This window comes from Miscanthus floridulus, chromosome 10 (assembly GCF_019320115.1).
Source record: "Miscanthus floridulus cultivar M001 chromosome 10, ASM1932011v1, whole genome shotgun sequence".
Taxonomy (NCBI): Eukaryota; Viridiplantae; Streptophyta; class Magnoliopsida; order Poales; family Poaceae; genus Miscanthus; species Miscanthus floridulus.
The window spans coordinates 98,451,334-98,475,138 of NC_089589.1; the positions used below are offsets into that span (position 1 = coordinate 98,451,334).

General features: G+C 42.0%; 1 protein-coding gene across 1 annotated transcript; it reads left to right on the forward strand.

The window, feature by feature from the left end:
• The first annotated feature begins 19,347 nt into the window (after window positions 1-19,347).
• Window positions 19,348-22,506, forward strand: LOC136489120 (uncharacterized). Its single transcript, XM_066485840.1, has 3 exons — window positions 19,348-20,617; window positions 20,774-20,910; window positions 21,361-22,506. Exons 1-3 carry the CDS (start codon window positions 19,348-19,350, stop codon window positions 22,504-22,506), a joined length of 2,553 nt encoding a protein of 850 aa, XP_066341937.1.
• Window positions 22,507-23,805: the final 1,299 nt, after the last annotated feature.

A 23,805-nucleotide genomic window follows, 5' to 3' on the forward strand; every position in this document is an offset into this window, starting at 1 on the left:
GGTTTGGTTTCATGCTCAAGGAGATCTAGACCAAAGGTATATTAAATAATCAAGGCAAGTGAATCACGAAAAGTTAGAAGCAATTAATTTCCAGAGTGGCAGTTTTCAACTAAGAAATGGATACATGCAGGCGTTATCTAGACACCCCTAATTGCTAAGCAGTCTTTGCATGAAGATTCTAAATCTATCAAAAAACGCGGGAGAGATACCTCTTGTTAAATATTTCAGTTACATGCCATAGCCAGATTAAAAATTTCAAACCTATGGATTCTAGAGCTATCATATAAATGGGTGGTCCTGAGATGCAAGAGGATTGCGCTTACATCCCAACTACATGTACTGTGCAACTGGCCGTAGTCTGTAATCATGCTACAATGGCAAGTGTTCAAAATGATGGATATCTATGCATTAGTAACTTCTTATATATATACTTCATTAGGCTATGAAGCTAATAATGATGGTACAGAGTTAGCATAACCAAAAAATCATGGATATAGAACAGATAAATATCAGCAGACATTTTTTTCCTTTTGCCCATGTTAAGGAAAAGATGTGAGCTATGTCCAAATGTGGATCAATTACATACACACTACTACAAATTAAAGAAGGCTGGGATGGGAGCAAACCTCAATACCAACTGGGAAAGCAGATAACCAGAGATCCTCCTCAAATCATTAGTCAGGACAAAAACACTACTCAGGGATACCAAAAACCTAACCCGAGCTAGGCCATCCTAGAAAACAAACTCACTAGGTTTATCATCTCGGGGAAGTAGTCCGTCTTAGGATTGAGCTTGGGAGCCGGGACGCCTGGGCACACCAGTTTCGGGGCCACCAGCGGAGGGAGAGCGCATGGGCACCAGGGCACCAAGGCTGCTGGGGGGAGGGAGCACGGGCACCGGCCGTGGAAACCCTAGCCGCCATGGGAGGGGGAATGACGGCAGAAACCCTAGCCATCGGGGGGAATGGTGATGCGCAGGGCAGGAACAGACCGGGGTTGGAGGCGGATCGGGGGCAGTAGGGCGCGACGGAGGTAGGGCACGGAGGCGGAAACACTAGTCGCCGGGGGGGACGATGGCGCGTAGGGTAGGAGATGAACTGAGGGAGGGTTGGAGGCGGATCGGGGGAGGTAGGGCGTGGCGGAGGTAGGGCACGGAGGCGGCGGAGGTAGGGCACAGAGGCAGCGGTGGTGGACAAAAACTTGGCAGCCTGCCGGCGTCGTGGAGAAGAAAGCGCCTAGGATTTAGAATAATTTCGGTCTCCCGCGAGCTCTTGCTTATATACCGAAGGTCATTTGTAGCGGCGGTTCCTGATTAAGCTGCCCCTATAAATCGATTTGTAGGGCCGGTTCCTAAGTAAGCCACCCCTAAAAATATTTTTCAATTTATTTTAATTAATAATTTTGTAATTTATATATAAAGAGCATAATGTAAATTTATATAATAATTTTTTGATTATTCTATATATGTATAAATAAATAAATATTTGATGATATATATATATATATATATACAAATATAATTATATATTTTGTTCTTTACAAAAAAGAATATTTTAAAAATTGAAAATTTGAAATTTAAAATAACTAAAACAATTTCATCTCCACTAAATGACCTCAAATGAAAATTTCGTAAACACCAAAGTTGTAGAACTCATCAAGATGTACAACTTATATTTTGGTCATCTTTTCATTTGACCAAATTTGAACAGTTCAAATTTTGAATTTCAATAAATGTCAACTTCAAATAAGATTTTGAAACCATAAATGATTTCAAATAAGAAAGTCATGAATATAAAAGTTGTTGAACACATCACTATCTACAACTTTTATTTTGGTAATCTTTTCATTTGACAAAATTTAAACAGTATAAATTTTGAATTTCAATAAATGACATCTTCAAACAATATTTTAAACCCTTAAATGATTTCAACTATAAAAGTCATGAACATAAAAGTTGTTGAACTCATCACTATCTACAACTTTTATTTTGGTCACTTCTTCATTTGATAAAGTATTAGTAAACATTGTTCATAAATTCACATATCACTCATAGTTTTATGAACTATATGAGAGACATGTTGATTTGTGAACAATGTTTACTATCACTTTATCAGATGAAGAAATAACCAAAATAAAAGTTGTAGATCTTGATAAGTTATACATCTTTGGTATTCATCACTTTTTCAGCTGAAATCATTTGGTATTTCAAAATCTTGTTAGAACTTGTTATTTTTTAAAATTTGAAAATTTGAATTGCTCAAACTTTGTCAAACGAAAAAATGACCAATTTAACACAGTAAATTGGTAGGGCATGAATTTAAAAAATTTTAGAAAAAAAATCATCACATTTGGAGTTTGTACGAGGGAGAAAGACTAGTTACAAATTTTACCGAGAGATTAAAAAGAAAAATTACAACTGTTCATGATGATCAATGATGAACAAGTGTGATTTCTCTTTTTAATCTTTGGCTAAAACTTGTAACTAGTTTTTCTCCCTCATACTAACTCCAAATGTGATGGTTTTTTTCCTAAAATTTTCTAAAATCATGCTCTATCATTTTAATCTGGTCATCTATCTTTGTCACTAAGTTTGGACAATTCAAATTTTGAATTTCAGAAAATGACAACTTCAAACCTGATTTTCATCCACTAAAAGATTTCAGCTGTAATGGTGATGAATATAAAAGTTGTATAACTCGTCAAGATCTCCAACTTTTATTTTGGTCATTTCTTAATTTTATGAAGTGTTAAGTGCTTGTTTTAAGTGTTTCAATAGTAGTCCGAACATGTTGCAGTAGTAATAAGTGCTTGTTTCATTTGTCTGCGTGTTACAGTTGTTTTAGTAGTAATAGAGTGGATATTGCAATAGGTTCATCTGGATGTTGCGAAGCGTAGTCTCACACACATGCATAAATGTAGTCTCACACACATACATAAATATATAGTCTCACAGGCATACATAAATATATAGTCTCACACACATGAATAAATAAAGTCTTATAAACACACACTTACAGAAACACTCCACGTTCAACAACTAGCTAGCCCGTTGTAACGACTTTTCCCTTGACACCTTTTCGTTCCCATAGCAATATGTCTTTGGACACGTTTTTTTCGACAACACTAATCTTCCTAGGAAAGTTTGTGAATAGGGCAACTCATCATAGTTGTTGTAAGCTTCAACATCGTCCACGCCATCAACTCCGATAATGTGCTATTTCCCGAAGGCAACCATGTGCTTTGTCTTCTTCTTCGGGGGGAGGTTACTTTGTGGGTCAGACATATAGAAAACTTGTGCGACACGTGAAGCGAGCACCCAAGGGTCATCTTGGTAGACTAGATTCTCGAGGTCTAGGACTCTCTATCCGATCTCGTTCAGTTGGTGTTGTTTGATCTAGCGGCATCGAAATATTGCCACCATTATATCCCTTCCATAGTCAAGTTCCCATATCTCTTCAATGATGCCAAAGTTTTGGATCTTTCGCCCCACTCCATCGAGAACTTCTATTCGAGCACCGCTGTTTTGGTTCACATATTTACTATCATGTGCGTGGGTATAGTACGTGTACCCATTGATGTCATAAGCTTTCTAAGATGTCACTTGTCTCGATGGCCCCTCCGCCAATCTACTAATGGTAATAGAGTCTATGGTTTCTACAGGTGGTATGTTTTGGTCCTTCAACCATGTAGTTAGTCATTGCTTGTGCTGTTTCATGACCTAATCATCTAAATGAACAATTCTATCTGACATAATAATAGCCAAGTGTTCATCAATGTACGGTTGCATCAGTTTTGTACTCTACAAGGCACTGTAATGCGTCTGACTCACTTTTTGTAATCATGGTCGATGAACACTTTTCAACCACTGGTGCCCTTCCCAGCCAACCTACCATTACGATGAGAATCGGTTTTACTAATCCCTTTCTGGACTTTTAGGTACTCTTGACAGCACTCAATGACTTCTTCAGTACTGTAACCCTCTATCATGGAGCCCTCTGGGTATGCTCGATTATGCACGTATCGCCTTAGAACCGACATGAACTGCTCGTAGGACCACATTTCATGCAAGTAGCAAGGGCCCAACGCCTGTATCTGATGAACCATGTGAATCATGAGGTGTGGCATTATATCAAAAAAAACAGGAGGTAAACACATCTTTACTTGGTTTTGTGTCTCCACCACAAATTTATGTAGGTCACTCAGCTCTTTCTTGCCAATCGTCTTCTATGAGATCTTCAAAAAGAAGTAGCACATGCGGGTGACGGCCATTTTCAAGAACTCTAGCTTTATAGCCCTAATTGCAATAGGTAGAAACACTGTCAACATCACATGACAATCGTGAGCCTTGAAGTATGTTATTGACATATCCTTCATCGACACTAGCTTCTTCACATTCATTGAAAACCCAGTCGGGACTTTGACCCCCCCTCAGGAAAGTGCATATAGCTCTCATTTCTTCTAGTGTTAGGTTGAAGCACACCGTGGGCAGAGTGTATTTTCCATTAGCCTCAGGTACCAGGTGAAGCTGTGGCATCATGTTTAGCTGCACCATGTTTTTCCGTGATTTCAGACCATCCTTTGACTTGACTATGTCCATCAAGGTAGCAATGAGAATCTCAAAGACATTCTTCTTCACATGCATAACATCAATGGCATGGGGGACCTCTAAGTCTGGGCAATAAGGCAGATACTAAAAGAAGATCGATTGTTTCTTGAAAGGTATGCCTTCAACAGGAGGTGTGCTTCTATCTCTATTAGTCCCATCCAAATTATTCTTTCCATAGACGACGCATATGTTTTTCACCATTCTGTACACATGTTCTCCGTTATGACGTCTCTCTAGAGGGGGTTCAATCTTTGGGGTGTTGTCATAAAATCTAAAGAACAATTTGTTGCCATACTTCTGACTTGTTTTTAAGAAGCGCCGGTTCCTTAGGTAAACTATCTTCTTGGATGCATCCAGGAACATCCATGTAGTGCCATCCAAGCAAACTTAGCATTTTGTCTTCCCTTTTATCTATCCAGACAAAGCAAAAAGTGTGTGATAATCATTGGTAGTAACAAATATTATTGCTCTACATATGAAGTCCTCCTTTCGGAACGCATCGTACATCAGCTCCCCATGTCTCCATAGCTTCTCCATTTCTTGTATCAAAGGCTCGTGGAACATGTCTATATCAATGCCTAGTAGTTTAGGGTCAGAAATAAGAATAGTGAGGAGAAGATACTTTCTCTTCTGACACAACAACATTGGGATGTTGTACATGGTCAAGATCACTGGCCAAGTGTTGTGGTCGCTCATCCTCTCATTGAAGGGATTCATTCTATTGGTGCTCAAGCCAAACCATACATTTCTTGGGTCATCGCTGAATTCTTTGTGCTTCTCATTAATCCTTTGCCACTAACTACAATCAGCCGAGTGTGCAATCTTATCATCATCCACCTTGCGCTCATTATCCCACCATGTCATGAGTATGGATTCTTTAGGGTTTAGGAAGATATGTCTCAAGAAGTCGGTCAATAGCTGGTACCACATTACCAAGGCAAGAATTCTTCTCTGCTTTGCATCGTTGCCTAATGGAGTGTCCTCTAGGGGCAGAGATTCTTGTACCACATTTTTCATACCCTTCTTATTCCTCTTTTTCCCCATGGAGGCTTCGTCCCCACTGTAAAGGTCATTGTTCTTGTACCGACTGGCCCCACACCGATGACATTTATCCAGTGACTTGAACATTTCGCCATGAAAAAGGATACAGTGGTTGGGGCATGCATGGATTTTTTTAACCCCCATTGTCAATGGACTTATGACCTTCTTCGCTTGGTATGTGTTGGAGGGAACTAAGTTTGGTTGTGGCCGCACCCATGACAAAAGATGCAATAGATCATTGAAACTACAGTCTGACCAGCCATACTTAGCCTTCAGGATGAGTAGCTCAAGCACAAAACATAGCAATGTCCAGTGTGTTGGACAACCCTTTTCAACACCACACACAGCCTCATTCGATGTTTTTTTCATCCTTTTAAAATTTTACAGACCTTTTGGGCTTTTTAGTAAAATCTCTGGTCCAAGGGCTCGAATCATGTCCTCCAAATCATCTTTCATCCCTGACATGTGCTCCGCCATCATTATTGGCACAATCTTCGTCGTCACCATCCCAACCACCAGCATCACCACCTGTTCGTTGCCAAACTCGAGATCCATTCGTGCATCAAGCTCTGCTGAATATTGGGACAAGGATTCTAGGGATTTGTTGTCGTATTCCTCCTCATCCTCGTAGTTAACAATAACCGTTTCACCATGATAAATACACACTATGTAGCCCTCAACAAATCCTCGCATAATCAAATGTGATCTGATGATAGTCACATCTATCCATGCCATACAATTCTTCCAATCTTTACGGGGACAAATAATTGTATCCTTATTCTCTGTCAACGTCATTGCATGCTTCTCTGCGGCTTCAATAAATTTATCCACCTCTTCACGAAAACCTGCCTTGAACCTTAACGAACCATACATCCTAGAGTTCTTGTACTCCATCTTTTACAACAACAACGACACAAACATTAAAGGACTATTTATTCAGATATATATAAAAATGAATCAAATTAATAATTACTTGAGAATAATTGTATATACTTCAGATATATATGAATATAAATCAAATATAATTATATGAAACATACAAATACACCATGGTAGAGGAAAATTAATTAATGGCCTATTTATCCATAAATAATTAAAATACATATTTGTTGATTACAATAAACAATTTCAAAGACAATAATTAGCAACAATTATATTTTACCCAATATCTTTCATGCAAACCCTTGTCCAATTTCATCAAACATAAATTTACAAAAACAAAATTAATAAAAAAACCAAACCCTAGGTCTAGATCTAGATCTACATGCACATGAAACATCCATAAAACTCTCGAATTGTTCACTAAAATCAAGAAACATGGACCAAACAAGGGTATGATCTTCACTACTAGAAACCGGCAATTTGCCGAGTGCCTGCGGCACTCGGCAAAGCCCAAAATACACTCGGTAAAGGCTTTGCCGAGTGCCGTACTCGGCAAAGAGCAGTTGGCAAAGGTTTCTTTGCCGAGTGCCACATATCAGGCACTCGGTAAAGCCTTTGTCGAGTGTCACATCAGCACTCGGCAAAAAAAAACCGACGTCAAATCTGACGGCCTCTTTGCTGAGTGCTCGAAACTTTTTCAAATTTTTTCCACGGCATACGCATATGATACGGCGACAACTCGACAAGTTTCATGATTTTTGGAATTCATTCGCATTTTATACAATTAAAAAACCACTCCCACGCAGGTTGGTGGCGATGCCCCATGAGCACGTTGATCAAAATTTCGAGACAGTTCCTGGATTTAGCCTAAATTTACACTAAGAAATAAGGATAACATTTTTTGAACGAATGTAATCCATTATTTGATGCACCTGCAGTTTAAACTTACATTTTCTAGAAAAATTCAACAAAACAAAATAAACTATAGAAATATGCCAAAAGGTAATGAAAATGTCCCAAATTTAAACATGTTGTTTGTGGTAGTGTACTAAAGCTTCAAAAAAATTGGTGGCAAAAAACAAAAAAAAAATTATTTTGCCGAGTGCCTAGGGTTGGCACTCGGCAAAGTAAATTCTTTGCCGAGTTCCAAATGGGGGGCACTCGGCAAAGAGGACGCCGCTGGATGCCGTTAAGCCCTACCAATCTTTGCCGAGTGTCTGCCTTTGCCGAGTGCCAGACACTCGGCAAATGCCTCTTTGCCGAGTGTCATATTTTGCCGAGTGCGGCGCTCGGCAAAGCATGTCTTTGTCGAGTGCCCGAAATTTGGTACTCGACAAAGATTTTTGCACTCGGCAAATCACGTGTTTCCCGTAGTGCTCGTTCTCCTACCTAATTTACCCTAGTACATTTAAAATTTAGGTCTAATTTGCTTCATAAGTAGCTCAAGCACCATAGAAGATAGAGAAAAGCAAAACTCTAATTACTCACTAACCAACCATTAAAATTTTAAAAAAAGTGTGGAATAACATTTTCTTACCTTGTACAACCTCTCCACCACAGAATTTGAGACCAAAACCTTTCCCCCTTAGTAGAGCAATTTTTGGAGGTGTCCAAGGCCTCCCAAGCCTTTTTTTCGGGTAAGAGTGAGTGACCCGAGGAGAAAGAAGGGGACTGCAGCTATTTATACAGCGGACATTTGTAGGGACGGCTGATGATTGAGCCGCCCCTACAAATCCAACAGTAGGGGCGGCTGGTGAGTGAGCCGCCCCTACAAATCTACCCATTTATAGGGGCGGGTCGTATCACCAGTCGCCCCTACTATTAGATTTGTAGAGGCGGCTGAAATCGTGGGACCCGAGCTCACCCACTGTAGGGGCGGTTGGTGGTGGAGCCACCCCTAAAAAAAAGCCCCGATTGCTAAAAATCGATTGTGTAGTAGTGCTGGGCCGGAATGCGTCCTGGGGCTTGGAAATGAAAACCACCCACTGCTATGCTCGACGTGTGCTTTAGCCGCCGATAGAAAACGTGGATCGAGCAAACCACCACATGAATGCCTAGATTCCTCTAACGTACTACTCCTAGACGGTACGAGATCAGAATATTTAGTTTAGTCCCTCGGGTGTCGTTGCGCACGTGCCGTTTGGTGCCATCGACGATTGATTTTTGAAGCACAAGTAGCCAAAGCAAAGGTAAATCCTGCAGTATTTTCTTGTATGTTATGCAAGACCAATGTTGCCACATTGGATGAATAAGTTTTATATGAAATGAAACTAGTAAATTATAGTTACAGCGTTTATTTCCAGGCAGAGTCATGTGTGCCATCAATCATCGACACAGAAACTGTAAAAGAGCCAATAAAGAATACCACTACACCAGTGCCTTGTTTAGATTGCAAAAAATTGTAACCCGATGAATAGTAGTACTTTCGTCTTATTTGGTAAATATTGTCCAATCGTGGACCAACTAAGCTCAAAAGATTCATCTCGTGATTTCCAACTAAACTGTGCAATTAGTTATTTTTTTTACCTATATTTAATGCTCCATGCAAGCGGCTAAAAATTGATGTGACGGAGAGAGAGTGAAAAAACTTGGAATTTGGAGGTGATCTAAACAAGGCACAGGTTGATTGAAGTTGGTTCCAATACCAGAAATCATTTTAAAGCCAGCAAGATACCCCTTGACCACTTCAAAGTGGTGGTTCCGGACATGATTTCATTGATGTTGCAGTAGGGGCCATTTATTAGGTGGTCTCTTTCTTTCTCTCTCATTTTTTCCTCTTATATAAACAAATTTTAACTTTTAGTAGTAAATTGCATGAAGATGAACTATCTGTCATAATTGTGGTCGATGCGATCTATAGCTTTGTAGTTGATAACTTAATTTTTTTGTTCGAGATCATTTAGGAATTTAGTTGCCCAAATATTCGTTTAAATTCAAAATTTTATATTTTTGAAACAACCTCATACATGATGTTGACATGGTACACACTAAAATTGTAGCTCTCCATGGGACCTACTACTTTCTAGTTGACAATATATATTTTTATCTAGAATCGTTAAAATGTGTAAGTAATGGTTTTAACTTATGTGTTTTGAATTTCATTTTTTCGATTTATTTGGACGTTCTTGGATTTTTGTTTATAGCAAAGTTGTAGCTTTTAACCAGATCAATCATTTTGTAGTCGGTCTGCCACTGTTTCTTTGATGACTAGCATCGCTAGGTGAAGCCGCAACCGCCAAGCAACCCCCTTGGCTTTCTTTTCGTTTCACGCGAGTTTTCACTCACCGAAGCTCTATCTCTCTCTCTCCCTGTCTCTGCAGATCACATCACGCAAGCGCGTAGAATCACATAGATTAGTTTATGAAGCTTTTCTAAACATGTTTACCTGTTTATTATTTTATGGTGAATTGTTCTAATAGTTTCCATACATTTCTTTGCATGTGATGATTGAATGGATGTTTGTCTGGTGATGAACACACATTCATCAAGCTTTGGAAGAGCAAGACCAAGAACAAAATTTTAAGGAAGGCAATATTCCTTGACATGCAACAACTTTCTGTTCATTTAAATTCGTATGCATGTGTCTAACTTTGATATACCCTAAGGACATGCCTAGCAATATTTAATCGATCTATATATCTTTCATACCTATGGGGTTTTTGCATGGTAGAAAAGCTAACTTGTGCAATGCCAAACAAATGCTTAAATGTAATATGGACTAATGGATTATGCAACTATGGATAAAATGATGCTTTTTAGCAACATGGAAAGAAGGGGGCTAGAGCATGGGTCTTTTTATGCTCTAGTTGCTCATCATAAGGACCGAGAACTTAATGCAGCCACCTAGGACGTTCCATACAGCCTTGAGAATCACATGGCTCTGGTCTTAAGTATCTAGTTTCTCTAGCTTGTTAGCGGTCACCGAGAGGCACAAGAGGGGGTGCCATGTTGAATATGGCTCTCGTCCTGCCCAAGTGAGCATATATAGGGCTCAAGTCATGTGTACCACCTGGGAGGACAGCATCCATACACACTTGCCATTGAAACCTCGTGGCTACTAACTTGTTAGGGTAATTAGTGAAAGGTTACGTAGTGAGAGACTACCGCACATACTTAGAAGATGTGTATGGGACTAGCTACTGTGTCTTATGGGAATCATGAGTCATGGGTCAAGTTGTACAAATTATGCAAAGTTGATTTAATTTGAAACATGAGCGGCCTGGATCCTTTTTGTTTAGCCGACTACCTGGATGGTTGGGAGATAACTTTAACGATGATTGTATAATTACTTCTCACATGGTGATGAGCCTTTTCACTAGATTAGTAACTTAGGTGAGTAAAAATTTGACCAACCAAATTGCTAACTACAGTAACCAGTGTCAGACGACCATTGAGTTATGCAACCCCAAGGTTATACTTGCTGAGTATGGTGAGCTCGCTTGTTATATATTCAATAAAATCCCAGTTGGGTACCAGATGGAGAAGCTTTCCATGGAGATCACGGAGGAGTTTCAGGACTTCTAAGTTGTGTGTACCACCGGTCAGGGTCCCCTTGGAGTGAAGCCCAGCTGCATAGATATTTCCGCAATGTTAAGCTTTGGAGCTACAATAATGTAATGTAATGTAACAAAGTTGTAAAAGTTGCACTTGTGCTGATATTAATACAATTTGTGAGTATATGTGTGTGATGGAGTTGCTGGGCGCATATATATTCCTGTTTGGTTCCTAAAACCGGGTGTTACACGTGGGCCTGTCCCAATGGCTAGTTCAGGAATCCAATCATGAGGAGGCCGCACCCGTTGATCCTGGTTTGCCTAGATCCTGGCAAACAATTCATCAGCCTCTAAAAGGGAACATGGCCTCACATATAAACAAGTACACTCATATTTACGAGTGCATGCATGCACACCCTACTGTTATAAGGACCTCCAAAGGATGAATTGGACTAGCACAAAACCTCGAAATTGATGAAACAGGGCGTCTAGTGCTAGGATGTTTGGACCCGGCAGCTGCTCTGTTTCTGCACATAGGGAGCAGAGGGGCACAGTCCTCGGCTTGCTATGGGGCCACCACGTGGGCATTGCAATGCCATCGGCCTAGCAGGGACCACCACCTCCATGGGCTGCGCTCGTTGGGTAGGGTTTCCCCGCTGAGCTCGAACTGCCGCAATGAGATGGAGGAAGGAAAGGGAAGGGAGGGGAGAGGAGAGAGTGAGGCGCGCCGCGTGAGAAATGTGCAATGTTGGAGGAGAAGCCCTGCGGGAGGCCGTTGTCAACCAGCCACCGGTGCTATTGCTACATGTGCAACACCTAATCTACTTTTGAAACTTCCTGATGAAACATTTGCGACATACGTCTAAACACAGATGAAACACTTAAAACATGGGTAAAAAACACTTGCAAAACACAACTGAAAAACACTTGAATAGCCATTGCAAAACACATCCAACATCTAGATAAAACACCTGCAATACATGTGGGAAACATATGCAACATCCAAACAAACACACTTACAACATATGTCTGAAAAGAAACATTTGGAATAGACGCTTGCAACATATGTGTATAGCCATTGCAACATAAGCAATATCCCGATCTACTTTTGCAACATCCATATAAAATACTTGCCACATACCTTTGAAACATCTGAAACATATGCTTGGAACATGCACTGGATAGGGGGACATCAACGGCCCAGCAAACGCCTAGACGCAGGCCTCCCCTTCCTGCCGACGTGCGAGATGGATCGATGGGGGTGTAGGCGCAGGCCTCCCTGCCTCACCTTCCGCGATGGGCGAGGTAGATGGGGGTGCGGTGCAGAATGGTGGCATGGAGTGGGGCATAGAGCAGCACGGGATTGGCATGCGAATGCGGCGCCGCCGCACTGGAGAACGCCGCAGCGGGCGACGCTACCTTTTTTGTGTGGAGAAATGGACTGAAGCAGCGACGCGGAGTGCGGGCGTGCGGCGTCCGGAGAGACGGACACCCATGTCCTATCATTACCGTTGATGAAACCATCAAGAAGGTGCCTCACTATGGGACCGACACAAATACTAAAAACTAGAGTACACTCACAGGGATGACCTCAAAATAATATGTTCACAGCCTGTGAATATTTTAGCAAATCGGGCAGTCATTGCAACGGCTCATGTTGTACCTACAGTAGCTTGGAAGTGGCGCCCGTCTCAGATCTTCCTTCACTAAATAAAGAGTGACAGAACAAGATATTAGTAGAAGCTTGTTTTCCCGACAACATACCAATGTATGTTGATGGTAAAAGGAAATATGTACAAGCTAATTGACATAGACCAACAGTGTGTTGTAAATAAGGGCGCTGCATTAGATTACAAAATGGCATCATATTTGACCATCGACTTTACACAAATAAAAAATTTATATTTAAAGGTTAAATTTTTTTAAAGGTTCAATAGTTTAGTATAACTTGAAAGCAATTTTGTCTATGATGAACATGTATGTACTAATATTATTCCTAGTCTAAATTAATATTCTCTCCGTTTTAAATGAAACTATGTGTTGTTATATATATAGTTTTTGTTATACACTTAGATATACAACGTGACTTGATATATCATAAAAATAATGTATCTTGAAAATTCAAAACATCTTATAAATTTAGAACGGATGGACTAATTACCAGCAGGTTTGTAGCTGCAGCTAACGACGACTACGCGTTCGCCAGCGCAGACCGCGTGGGCGCAGCCGATCCTGTTGGAGCCCGGCCACACGACCTGCTCGTACTTCTCCCTCGCCGCCGGCCCCGTCCACGCGCGCATGGCGTCAGCAGTGGTTTTCTGGGCCTTCTTCCCCGGCGCGCCACGGAGGACGTTCTCCCCGTAACCGCCACCAACAGCAGGCGACGACCTGCTCATCCAGAGGCCAGCACAGCCCATAGTGGCCCTCTTGGCTGCGTGCCGCGCCGCCTCGCCGTCCCACGATACCGGGCCAGCCAACCGGCCACAGCGCGCGCCTCGTTGTGGAGCTGGACATAGTCCCCTGGGGAGTTCTTGGCCATGGTGGCGGCAGAGGCGAGGGACCCATGGGTAGTAGCTTCATCTGGCTGCCGGGCGCCATGACACGAGCTTAGCTGATGTCAACTGTGCCAGCCTGTGCTGCGAAGTTTGCGAACGACCTCGCTGATTGTGGTCACCTAGGCAAGGCAAGTGTTGCCATGTTTAATGCGCGCGGTGCCGTCCTGGGGCTTGGAATTGAAAACCTCCCACTGCTCTGCTCGACGTGTGCTTTCGCCGACAGAAGACTTCAGTCGAGCAAACCACCATATGAGTGCCTGATTTTCTTTAACGTGCCACTACACGTCGACTCACTTGCTCACTTGCTCGGCGCGCGCGTGCTCGTAGAGATACCGGCGCGCGCGCATAGCGACGCGCGTGCACATGGAACCTAAGGAGCGCGCGTTTTCCGGACGTGTGGGAAGTGGGTTGGCAGGGTGTGATGGGCTGGAAAGTAGATTTCTTTCTCCTTCTCATGTCTTGCTTCAGCCCATGCAGACTCAATCGGCCCATTTGCCATTTCTTATTTCTCCTGTCAAGATTGGCGGCCCAGTATTTGGATTCTCTTTCAGGATTGCGGGTACGTCGGATATGAAACGGGCGAGGGATGGTATCACATCTATACAGATGTAGAACCATTGTATACAAAGTTGATATTGTCTTATGCTCAATAAAATTTTCTATGGGATTACTTGATTGACCCGATAAAAAGAAAATATAAAGACCCATAAAACAAATCATTGCACAAATAGCTATTGCACATGGAATTGAGAGCTTACTACATTTATAGTATAGTTTGATCAAGGAAAGATATAACAGTGCACATCAAGAATGCAGATTTCAAAAGACTAACATCTATTTACACACCATATTAGGCTGAAACTAAAAAGCAACTCATCAACCTGAAGATAATCATTTTAAATTTGAGGAAAAGCACCAATTGCGAACAGGCTCTTCACACAAGCATACGCAAATCTTATTTGCAAGTTCAGTATCATAAGTTTGCTGCAGTTTTTTTATCACTTTTCTTCCGGATCAACAAGTGTATCATCTTTGTAATTCAAATTTACTTGCAACCTGTAAAAGGTAGCTGCATTGATAATTGAAGTATTAAAGAAATGACACTAGACAAGAATTAGAGACCCACATATTAATGATAGAAAGAATCTTCAGTTTTCATGAGAGAATTTAAAGTGATTTGTAAATTGTTTTATTTGCTACCCATATTTCTGCCAAAACTATTCCTTTGAACCAGACATGTTTTGACGACATCTTTGTTACGTCAGCTTTAAGTGGTTCAACACCAGCATTCAGAGGAGGTGGTGGAGGCAAGTCATCTGCCTCACCATTACGAGACTCCATCTAAAGCCTTGCTGTATGAGTACATTCAAAGCAACCATAATCATACATGTAGGCACTAGTTTTATGATTCAATCAAGCAACAACGCAACTGAAGTGACAGAAGCACAAGTAGATGGGTAGATCAGCCATTGAACATAGATAAAACATCTGATTTCAACAATAGTACAACTACACGCAATCATCAAACTGAAACAAGAATAACCTGCAGGACATTATCTAATGGTCAGCAAAAAATATAAAAAAAATATCTAACAAGCTCATCCAAAATCCAAAAACAAATAAGAGGCCAGCAGAGGCATACTCAACTCTAAACATCACAAATACAAAAATCCCCAAAATCTATAACACACCAGTCTACAAAATCAAATACACACTCTAAACAAGAACTGGGCTAAAAAAACCTAAGACAAGTACACACAATCATCAACTCAATAACTAAGAAAACAGACCATATGGTCATGCCAACATCCAATCTAAAAAATGCTAAATTCAGAGAAAACTACTCCCACGCATAGAAGACATGATTGTTCAAACATCACAAACAAAATGATAATAGACAAGGAACAGCCAATCTGAACTGTCATATGCCAATATAGACATGACGGGCTACAGAGGTATGGGGCCAAGTCGGGCTAATCAGGCCGAGCGTGAACAGTGCCCCACGGATACTGTAGCTCGTATTTAGCAGGTTGCAAAACTCATCTAGATTTAGATTTAGTAAGAGTGCAAAAGCGAGGTTTGCTGGTGAGTCAAGTCAAGTCGATTCCTCCCTATAAATATAGAGAGAGATGTATATCCTTTCAATTAAGCAAGAATAGTTTAGGGTAAAAACCTCTATCTCTCTCCTTTACAGCTCGCCGCCGTCTCTCCTCTCCCTGCGCCTCATGCCGCCGCCACCCATGCCGTCTGCCCCTGCCACCGTGGCCGCGCTGGCCACCTTCTGCCAGGATGGCTGCAGCTTGCTGCTGCCGCCGTTCCCTCGCTCTCCCTAGGCACGGGCAGCCCTAGGGCTGCTGTCCCCCCCGTCTAATCCCAATCTATTTCCGGAACTCTACACTCTAATTTTGGTGAAGTCACACCCCAGATTGGACGTGTTACATGAACACTAGAAAACTAGTACTAGTACCAGAAAAAAATAATTTTCTACTAGCACGCCATGAACTTTGCATTTCAAGATTTAAAACTTGTAATTTCAAAATTTACATTTTAAATCCAGGAACTTTATACTAGCTCATTTAAAACTTTGTACTTTACAATTTAGAAATTTGTAATTTCAAGCTTTATTTTTAAATTTTAGGAACTTTATATTGGCACACTTAAAACTTTGTATTTGAAGCATTAAAACTTTGTAATTTTAAACTTTACATTTTAACTTCAGGAACTTTATACTAGCACAATTAAAACTTTGTACTTTAAGATTTAAAACTTTATTTTTAAAATTCAGGAACTGAATACTGGCACATTTTAAACTTTGTACTTTACAATTTAGAAATTTGTAATTTCAAGCTTTATTTTTAAATTTTAGGAACTTTATCGTGGCACACTTAAAACTTCATATTTCAAGCATTAAAACTTTGTAATTTCAAACTTTACATTTAAAATTCAGGAACTTTGTACTACCTATTTTAAAATTGTGTACTTTAGGATTTAAAACTTTGTAATTTCAAACTTTATTTTTAAAATTTAGGGCTTTATACTAGCACATTTAAAATGTTGCATTTTAAGATTTAAAACATTGTTGTTTCAAACTTTACATTTTAAATTGAGAAATTTTATACTAACACACTTAAAATTTTGTACTTTAAAATTTAGAACTTTGTAATTTCATTCTTTATTTTTAAGATTCAGAAACTTTATACTAGCATAGTTAAAACTTTGTATTTCATGCTTTAAAACTTCTTAACTTCAAACTTTATATTTTAAATTTAACGTACATGTTGAATTTAAAATGCAAAAATGAAAAACTTCTAAATTATGTATCGAAACTTTCTACATTTGTATCTTTCAACAAACATGTTGAAAACTTTATGTCCTGACTTCCTCAATCGGAAAGTTATATATTCGACAACATTTGTACACGAGATACAAAAACTTTTTACTACCACCACATAAAACTTCATACTCTCAAATTTATGACTTTATATATTAAAAACTTCACACGCCCATTTAGGAAGTTTATACTAGCTCATTTAAAACACTATACTCCAGGATATAAAACTTACATGTTGAGGTTGTACGTGGCAAGCATTGCACTATAAATTCAAGAACTTTGGAATAGATGGTTTGCTACATTGTACTTCAAGACCAAAAACGTTCTATTTCACTAAAAAAATTTCGACTGTAATCGTTCAGAAACATTGGGCTGTGAATTTAAGAACTAACAAGTACTGTATTGAGGAAAAGGAATAGTGAGCTAATAGAAAACATGCACCTCAAAACTTTGTACATCTTAACTCAGATTCAGGACTTTTCGAGACAGACCACACCAAGTTACTAGTTCGCCATTCAAAACTTTGCAGATCAAAATTTATAAACCTTTCTGTGCATACACATATTGTATTCACAAACAAAAATATATTGTAACTCATAATCTTTTTACTCCAAAGGTTCAAAACTTGTAATTCAGAAACTTTGCATTAGTTCTTTGAAATAAAACATGTTTTAACTCTGTCTGGAAAAGAACAAGTATAAATTACACTTCTTGTTTAAATCATGTATTCTTCTGCATTACTATTAATACCCATTGTGTGTAACTTATTGTACCACTGTTTATTTCATTGCAGAAACCACTGACATTCAAGAAAAAGGAAAAATATCTTAGCAAGATAAAACCTAGTCAATTGTTTAAAGTAGAGCTACAAGCAATCTTAGAAGCTGAAAAAATGTGTTCCCAAAAGTTAGCAATGCCAGAAGCCCAGAACTAAAGATAACTATTTCTCAAATACTAGGAAGACTACTAGAGGATCCATAATAGTAAAAGCGCACATAAATATATTAGGACCAGACCATACCTCAGTAAAGGGGAAGAAAATAGCCAATTCAATCTTATCTGCAAGCCGACTTTTGTTCACGTGCTCTTGCAGATCTTCGACCTACAAACTGCAGGTAAGTCAAGAATTCATGAATCTTGAAAATGTCATATGGAAACACGCACCGTACAAAATTATAAGTAGAAGCAAGGTATTTGATCAAATATAATTTATGTGGCAAAGAATTGTTTGTGTGGAAGCTCTTATCTAGGAACTTCATCCATACTCGTTAAAAGTAGAAGCATGCAACACTAGGCAAACAATTGAGCAACATGCAGCACACCACGACACGGCAGTTAGTGGTAGAAATGGTGGCTTCACATCAATAGCAAGGGACGAATTGCCAGAGCGACTTGCACTTGCATCTTGAAAAGTCGCAGCACGCAACTTGCCCACCAGGCGATATGGTGTTCCGGCGAAACAGAACAGGTGAAACAAAAAAAAATTGTTTGGTTCGCACATGCTACTTTAACTGAAGGTAAAAAATTACAGTTTCTCTTAAAAACTAAAAGCTGACAAGGTAGATCAGCTCCTCTTCTCTCCTACAAAGCTACCCCATAAACAAACATCCTAATTATAAGACACTAAAAAGCCCCATTGTATATAGCATTCAACTCTATATCCTCAATTTTTTTATTCTTCCGCACTTTATCTAACATACTACCTAGTTAAGGCACAGAGAAAATGGAGACACTAACTAATAAACATGTAAAGTACGGCTGTTGCCATCCTAATCCGTGATGTCCTACTGCTGCAATCTAGCTAATCTGATAGCAGCAAGAAAATGCTGCCTCATATAATATAGTAATATCTGCTCTCCAGGGTTCGGTGGTTTTTGTTAGCTAAACTAGAGCACGCATATGTAATCTTTTGTTCAATTGAGTCATAGTTCAGCTAGATAGGGGATGGACACGATCGGTGGTGTGCTAGATCGTGATCCAGCCCGAGTCGGTCGGTTAGTTGGCGCCACGGCGAGTATTGCGCACGCGGTGCGTGTCGCGGCGAAACGGCGCGCACACAATGCGCGGCGTGGCGCGGGGATCGCGGGCGCCTGTGCCCAAGATCAGGTCATGCATCATATGTATAAAAGACATGAATAAAGGACCGAAAGCGCTGCGATATCGGGCGGCACAAATCTATTCTTCTCGTGTTTGTGTTTGCAACTACTCAGCTCTCGTTCCCGGTGACTGCGCACCGGCGGCTGGTGATCGCGCTCCAGCGGTACTCCGGCGACGTCATGTTCGTGATCTTGGGCAACGTTCTGTCCCTTCAAGTGGTATCAGAGCCGAGGTTGGTCGGAGGCAGAGGTGTACGCCGGTGGAGAGGAGTAGTAGAGCATGTCAGGTGACCTAGATCACCAATTCGGAGGAGGAGGTGCTCTGAACCCCAATATCATCGAGATGGGCACTTCTGGGGAGAAAGAGTCCATGGATCGGGCATTCAATCAGGCCGCTGGCAATTTGGTGTGGCCGATGCTCTCCCGAACAAATTATCAAGAGTGGTCGTCGCACATTCAGTGCAATCTGGAGGGTATGTTCCTCTGGGATGCGGTCACATCTGACCCTGACAAGGTGGAGCGGCAGAGGGATGATTTGGCCCTAGGGGCCATCCTGCGTGGCATTCCGCAGGAGATGCACTCGATGCTCTTGAACAAGAAGACTGTGAAGGAGGCATGGGAGGCAATCAAGACGATGAGGCTCGGGGCAGATCGTGTCAAGGAGGTGAATGCCCAGAAGTTGCTGGCTGAATTCAAGTCCATCGCGTTCAAGCCGGGCGAGGCCATTGATGAATTTGCAATGCGCATCACGAAGTTCGTTACAGATCTACGAGGGCTTGGGGAGGAGAGTGTCACTGATTCACGGATGGTGAAGAAGTTCCTCCACGTGGTACCACCACATTATAGCCAGGTAGCAGTAGCGATCGAGATGTTCAAGGACATGAAGAGCTTGACCATTGAGGAGCTCGTCGGTCACCTTTGGGCGGCGGAGGATAGGTTCGAACCCTCGGTGGAACAAGTCGTGGAGAAAACTGGCAAGCTCCTGTTAATAGAGGAGGAGTGGATGACCAGGAATAAGAGCCGCATGCAGTCGGAGTCATCCTCGACATCCGGCGGAAAGAGTGGCGGGCACTATGTTAAGAAGGAGAAGTCTGGGGCACGTGGTGGCGGCAGTGCGCGTGACTCCGGAGGAAGACAACTCAAGTCGATGGGCACAACATGGCGGAAAGGCAAGTGCAACAAATGTGGCATCTACGGGCACTTTGTAAAAGAGTGCAAGACGAAAGAAAAGAATGAACGACAGGATGCAGCCCATCACGCCAATGGCGATGTTGAAGTTGGGGCGCTCCTGGTGGCTCAAGTTTGCACGGTGGCAAGGACACCGATAGCAGAAGATCAGCGCGTGTTCTTGAATCAAGAACGTGTGTTTCCGGCAGAATATAGGGACAGGGCGTGGATACTAGACACCGGTGCCACAAACCATATGACCGGCTGCTGGAAGGCACTGACCAGCCTAGATGAGTCGGTGCGAGGAGCTGTTCGCTTTGGTGATGGATCCATGGTGGAGATACAAGGCATAGGAGCCGTGACCATCGCCGGGAAGAATGAGGATCATCGGGTTCTCACTGAGGTATATTACATTCGATCTCTTAAGTGCAATATTGTAAGCCTCGGTCAGTTAGAAGAAGCTAGATGCCGGGTCGAGATAGATCATGGCGTCATGGAGGTGTTTGAGCATAGCTAGCCTGCATACAGGCAGCGTGGTGTTCTGATACGGGCAGAGAAGAGAAACCGATTGTATGTGTTGAAGTTGAACCTCACTGCTCCAGTGTGCCTGCTGACCAAGTTGGAGGAGGCTACATGGCTGTGGCATGCTAGATATGGGCATCTGAACTTTAGGGCGCTGCATGATCTTGGCGCCAAGATGATGGTGGAAGGGATACCTCTGATCAAGCGGGCAGAACAGGTATGTGATGGGTGTGCTCTGGGGAAGCAACACCGGGCACCGTTTCCATAGGCGTCGACATATAGAGCATCAACTGGGCTTGAAATGGTGCATAGTGACCTTTGCGGTCAGATCACGCCGCCCACGCCAGGTGGCTAAGCATACTTCCTGCTTGTTGTTGATGATTTTAGTCGTTACATGTGGCTAGAGCTGTTGACATCCAAAGATGAGGCACTTGGGTGTCTAAAAAAGATTGTGGTGGCGGTTGAGGTGGAGTCTGGCCGTCACCTGAAAGCATTCAGATCAGATCAAGGTGGCGAATTCAATTCAGCTGCGGTGATTGCTTTTTGCAGTGAGAAGGGCATAAAGCATTATACAACCATGCCGTACTCGCCTCAACAGAATGGCGTTGTTGAGCGATGAAACCAGACAGTTGTAGAGATGGATCGTTGTCTGCTCAAGTCAATGCAGGTACCGAGCAAGTTCTGGGGGGAGGCAGTAAAGACGGTGGTGTATATCTTGAATAGATCACCAACTAAAAGTCTGAATCAGAAGACTCCGTTTGAAGCTTGGTTTGGGCGAAAACCGAGTGTCCGGCATTTGCGTACTTTTGGCTGTGTTGCTTATGCCAAGCGCAATGGACCGGGGGTAACTAAGTTGGCTGACAGATCCATCCCAGGAGTGTTTCTTGGGTATGAACCAGGAACAAAAGGGTATAGGGTGTTTGATCCTATTAATGAGAAGCTCATGTTGTCGAGGGACGTGGTCTTTGATGAAAAGATGCCATGGAATTGGGGGGAGAAAGCCAGCAGCTCTAGTGGTGGAGCGGCAACACCCAGCACATTCAGCATTCAGTACCCCGATACTGACACTGTTCATTGTCCGACAACGGGCAGTGATTCAGCTCCAGGCACTGATTCATTCGTTGATGGTGCACTGACCCCGCCTGCTGCAACAATTCCAACAATTCCTCTCGAAGATGGTGAGGGGAGTCCACATACACCACCTCACACTCCCATCGCAGGCAATCAAGAATCAACACCACCGGCAGCACAAATTCAGTGGGCATCGCCACCATCAGACGCCTCTGCAGATTCAGATGGAGGGCCTAGGCGATATAGGACCATTCCAAATTTTCTTGACACCATAGAAGAAATTCATGATATGGAGTACAGTGGGTTATGCTTGGTTGCTGCAGAAGAGCCTAGATCGGTGGAAGAGGCTATGAAGGAACAGTGCTGGAGGCAAGCCATGCAGGTTGAAATGCAGGCAATAGAGGAGAACAGAACCTGGGAGGTGTCTGATCTGCCAGCAAAACAGAGGGCAATTGGCCTTATGTGGGTTTTCAACGTGAAAAAAAACCCAGAAGGAAAAGTTGTAAAACACAAAGCAAGGTTAGTGGCTAAGGGTTATGCTCAGCAGCAAGGTGTCGATTTCGATGAGGTTTTTGCTCCTGTGTCCAGAATTGAAACAGTGAGGGTTTTGCTAGCGCTAGCAGCACAAGGAGGTTGGCAGGTACACCATATGGATGTGAAATCTGCTTTTCTGAATGGAGACCTGGTTGAGACAGTGTTTGTGCAGCAACCTCCTGGTTTTATGATTGGCAAAGGTGACTAAGTGTTGAAATTGAGAAAAGCACTTTATGGGCTGAGGCAAGCACCAAGGGCCTGGAATTTTAAACTTGATAAGGAGTTGTTGAACCTTGGCTTTGTGAGAAGTAAAATTGAGCATGCTGTATATAGGAGAACCGGCAAAAGATCATTCTTAATTGTGGGTGTTTATGTTGATGATCTAGTAATCTCAGGGCCACATGTTAGTGACATAGTGCAATTCAAGTAGGAGATGCAGAAAAAATTCAGCATGAGTGACCTGGGACTTCTGAGCTATTACTTGGGAATTGAAGTGAAGCAAGGAAGTGATGGGATCACATTGAGTCAGAGTGCTTATGCACTGAAAATCTTGGAAAATGCAGGAATGATGAACTGCAATCCATGTGCTACTCCAATGGAGGCCAGACTCAAACTCACAAGAGCAGTAGAAGATGAGGTGGTGAATCCTACAGCATATAGAAGTATTATTGGGAGCTTGAGGTATATAGTAAACACCAGACCAGATCTTGCATATTCGGTTGGTGTAGCTAGCAGATATATGGAAGCTCCAACTAAGCAACACTGGGCTGCTGTGAAACACATTCTCAGGTACTTGAAGGGTACAGTCGAGTTTGGCTGCTGGTATGATCGTGGGACTGCACTAAAACCCCTCTTGCTAGGGTATAGTGACAGTGACTATGCAGGTGACACCGAGGACAGGAAAAGTACCACTGGAGTTGTCTAAAACGTTTTGGGCCATAGAGTAGGGAGAAAAGGGAGAAAAGGCAAACGTTTCTGTATAGAAGCCAGCGCAACAAAATCGTGATGGAAACAGATGGTACCGGAAAACGTATCTACTGTAAAAGGAAAACGCGCGTTGCTAGGAAGCGTGGCGCCCCTGAATAAGTTTTGGGCCATCGCTTGGGATGTTTGATTTGAAGCTCAAGTAGCCAAAGCAAAGGTAAATCCTGCAATATTTTCATGTATGTTATGCAAGACCAATGTTGCCGCATTGGATGGATAAGTTTTATATGAAATGAAACCAGTAAATTACAGTTATAGTATTTAATTCAATACTACAGAAAAACTTAACCAAGGCGTTTAGTTTTGGGGCTTGGAGGCAGACGGGCTAGTTGCCCGCCTCCGTTATTTGGTGGCCAGCAGCCTACCCAGCAACCGCCTCGGTTAATCATTAACGGGGGCGGTGCCCGCCTCGGTTAATATATGTTAACCGAGGCGGTCATCCTAACGCGACCATTTCGGTAAATCATTAACCGAGGCGGGCATTCTAACGCCACCGCCTCCGTGAATCAGGCCCAACCCGCTA

Excerpts from the sequence above, each read along its gene's own strand:
- LOC136489120 (XM_066485840.1), top strand. The coding sequence starts at position 19,348 with ATGGGCACTTCTGGGGAGAAAGAGTCCATGGATCGGGCATTCAATCAG. Across the intron at positions 20,618-20,773 it reads GTGCAATATTGTAAGCCTCG|TGTGCCTGCTGACCAAGTTG; the intron begins GTCAGTTAGAAG and ends TCACTGCTCCAG. Across the intron at positions 20,911-21,360 it reads TGATCAAGCGGGCAGAACAG|GTACCGAGCAAGTTCTGGGG; the intron begins GTATGTGATGGG and ends AAGTCAATGCAG.